We start from the raw sequence: 2191 nt of genomic DNA on the forward strand, positions 1-2191 counted from the left end.
ATCATTATCATTATTATTATCATTATCATTATTATTATCATTATCATTATTATTATTATCATTATCATTATCATTATCATTATCATTATTATTATCATTATCATTATCATTATCATTATCATTATCATTATCATTATCATTATCATTATCATTATCATTATCATTATTATTATCATTATTATTATCATTATCATTATCGTTAGTATTATTAGTTAATCAATGACTGTACATCAAAATTAGTTACAACATGAACTTGAGCAAACGTCTTACGTACCATACAAGACATTTTTTAACATTTGTTAAAAACTTGTCTATTTAACAATGCAAATTAGTATTATTATAATAGTTATCATCAGCATTCTTATTATCATCAGTGTTATTATTATTATTGTTATTATTATTATTATTATTATTATTATTATTATTTTTCTTATTATTATTGTTATTATTATTATTATTATTTTTGTTATTATTATTATTATCAAGAGCTAGTAATATATTGTAATGTATTATATTATATATTGGATATATATATATTGGTATTATATATTGGATTGTTAGCTCTTTTTATCATTATTATGACAATAATTGTTGTTATTATTATCATCATTGTTATTATCATTCATCATTGTTATTATTATGACCATCAATCATTAACATTATTGTTATTATTGGTTATTAGGTGCGTCGTCTCGGCTGGAAGGTGCGGGGTCGTGAGATCACGCGCACCGTGCAGCTCGTCGTGACCCCGCGCGTCCGCGCCGAGGCTCGCCGCCACTTCAACTGCTCCACACTAGAGGGCGCTGAACTCGAGGACCAGGGCGTCGAAGGTAGAAGGGGCGGGGTTGGTGGAGATGGTTGCAGGGAAAAAATTAAAATTTATTTTTCGCGGGCTACTTTTCAAGCTCGCGTGCATGAAAATAGCACTCTAAAATTTGGTTTGCATTGAACTCCATGCAAAGTTACGGGGGCTCTTTTGGGCATTTCCGGGGCTAAATCGCCCCGAGCCCCCGTGTATTTTTTTCACTGGATGGTTGGCGCGAGAGTGGTGTGGAGGTGTGAGGGTTGAACTTGAGTGTGTGGGGGTTGGTTGGTTTCTGGGAATATTTGTTTCGCAATGCTCTATCTCTCTCTCACTGTCTCTTTCTTGCTCGCCCTCTCTCTCTCTCTCTCTCTCTCTCTCTCTCTCTCTCTCTCTCTCTCTCTCTCTCTCTCTCTCTCTCTCTCTCTCTCTCTCTCTCTCTNCTCTATCTCTCACTCTCTCTCTATCTCTCTCTCTCTGTTTCTATCTTGCCCTCTCTCCCGCTCTTTCTCTCTGTTTCTTTCTTGTTCTCTCCTCTCTCTCTCTTTCTCTTTCGCTTTTTTCTCTCCCTCTTGCCCCTCTCCCTTGCCTATCTCACTCACCTCTCTCTCTCTCTCTCTCTACGCTACCACCACCAGGCACGAAGCTGACGCACTGGGAGAAGCGCGTCTTTGAGAACGACGCGATGACGGGCACGCACACGCAGAACCCGATCTTCTCCCGCATCACGCTCGCGCTCATGGAGGACACGGGCTGGTACCGCGTCGACTACTCGATGGCGCAGCCGCTCGCCTGGGGCCGCAACCTTGGCTGCGACTTCGTCAAGCGAAGCTGCAAGGAGTGGATGGACACGCGGCCGGGCAACATCCATCCGTTCTGCAATAAGATAAAAGAGGTCGGTTTCGGGCTTCGCCGTCTGAGAAAACCACGGCGCCTAAAAAAAAAGTCTGCGTCATTTACTCGACGGCGCCGATTTTCTTTAGGCGGGGCCGATTTTTTTTACCGGGAAAAAAAGCGCCGCGGACACCTGAGATGGGGCTGTTTGCGTGGCTTGGGCCGATCGCCCCCCGTGAAAAGGCAAAGCCTGGTCGGTGCTTCCGGTTCATCGGAAGATGCCTGTGTCTCACACCAACATACATACACACCGAACACAGAACATACAACCACAGAACCGCACAGAACCGCACACACAGAACCGCACACGCAGAACCGCACACGCAGAACCGCACACGCAGAACCGCACATGCAGAACCGCACACGCAGAACCACACACGCAGAACCGCACACGCAGAACACAACGACAGAACAGCACACACAGAACCGCACACACAGAACACAACGACAGAACCGCACACACAGAACCGCACACACAGAACACACAACGACAGA

General features: G+C 43.3%; 1 protein-coding gene across 1 annotated transcript in view; it reads left to right on the top strand.

The window, feature by feature from the left end:
- LOC106814789 (leishmanolysin-like peptidase) overlaps window positions 1–2191 on the top strand; it is a 9835-nt gene that overhangs the window by 3874 nt on the left and 3770 nt on the right. The window contains exons 3-5 of the mRNA XM_014819138.1: window positions 333–375; window positions 683–830; window positions 1441–1697. Of these exons, the coding sequence (XP_014674624.1) occupies window positions 333–375; window positions 683–830; window positions 1441–1697 (448 nt within the window). The remainder of the gene's footprint in view (window positions 1–332; window positions 376–682; window positions 831–1440; window positions 1698–2191) is intronic.

Source organism: Priapulus caudatus, unplaced genomic scaffold (assembly GCF_000485595.1).
Source record: "Priapulus caudatus unplaced genomic scaffold, Priapulus_caudatus-5.0.1 Scaffold979, whole genome shotgun sequence".
In the NCBI taxonomy this organism is placed as follows: Eukaryota; Metazoa; Priapulida; class Priapulimorpha; order Priapulimorphida; family Priapulidae; genus Priapulus; species Priapulus caudatus.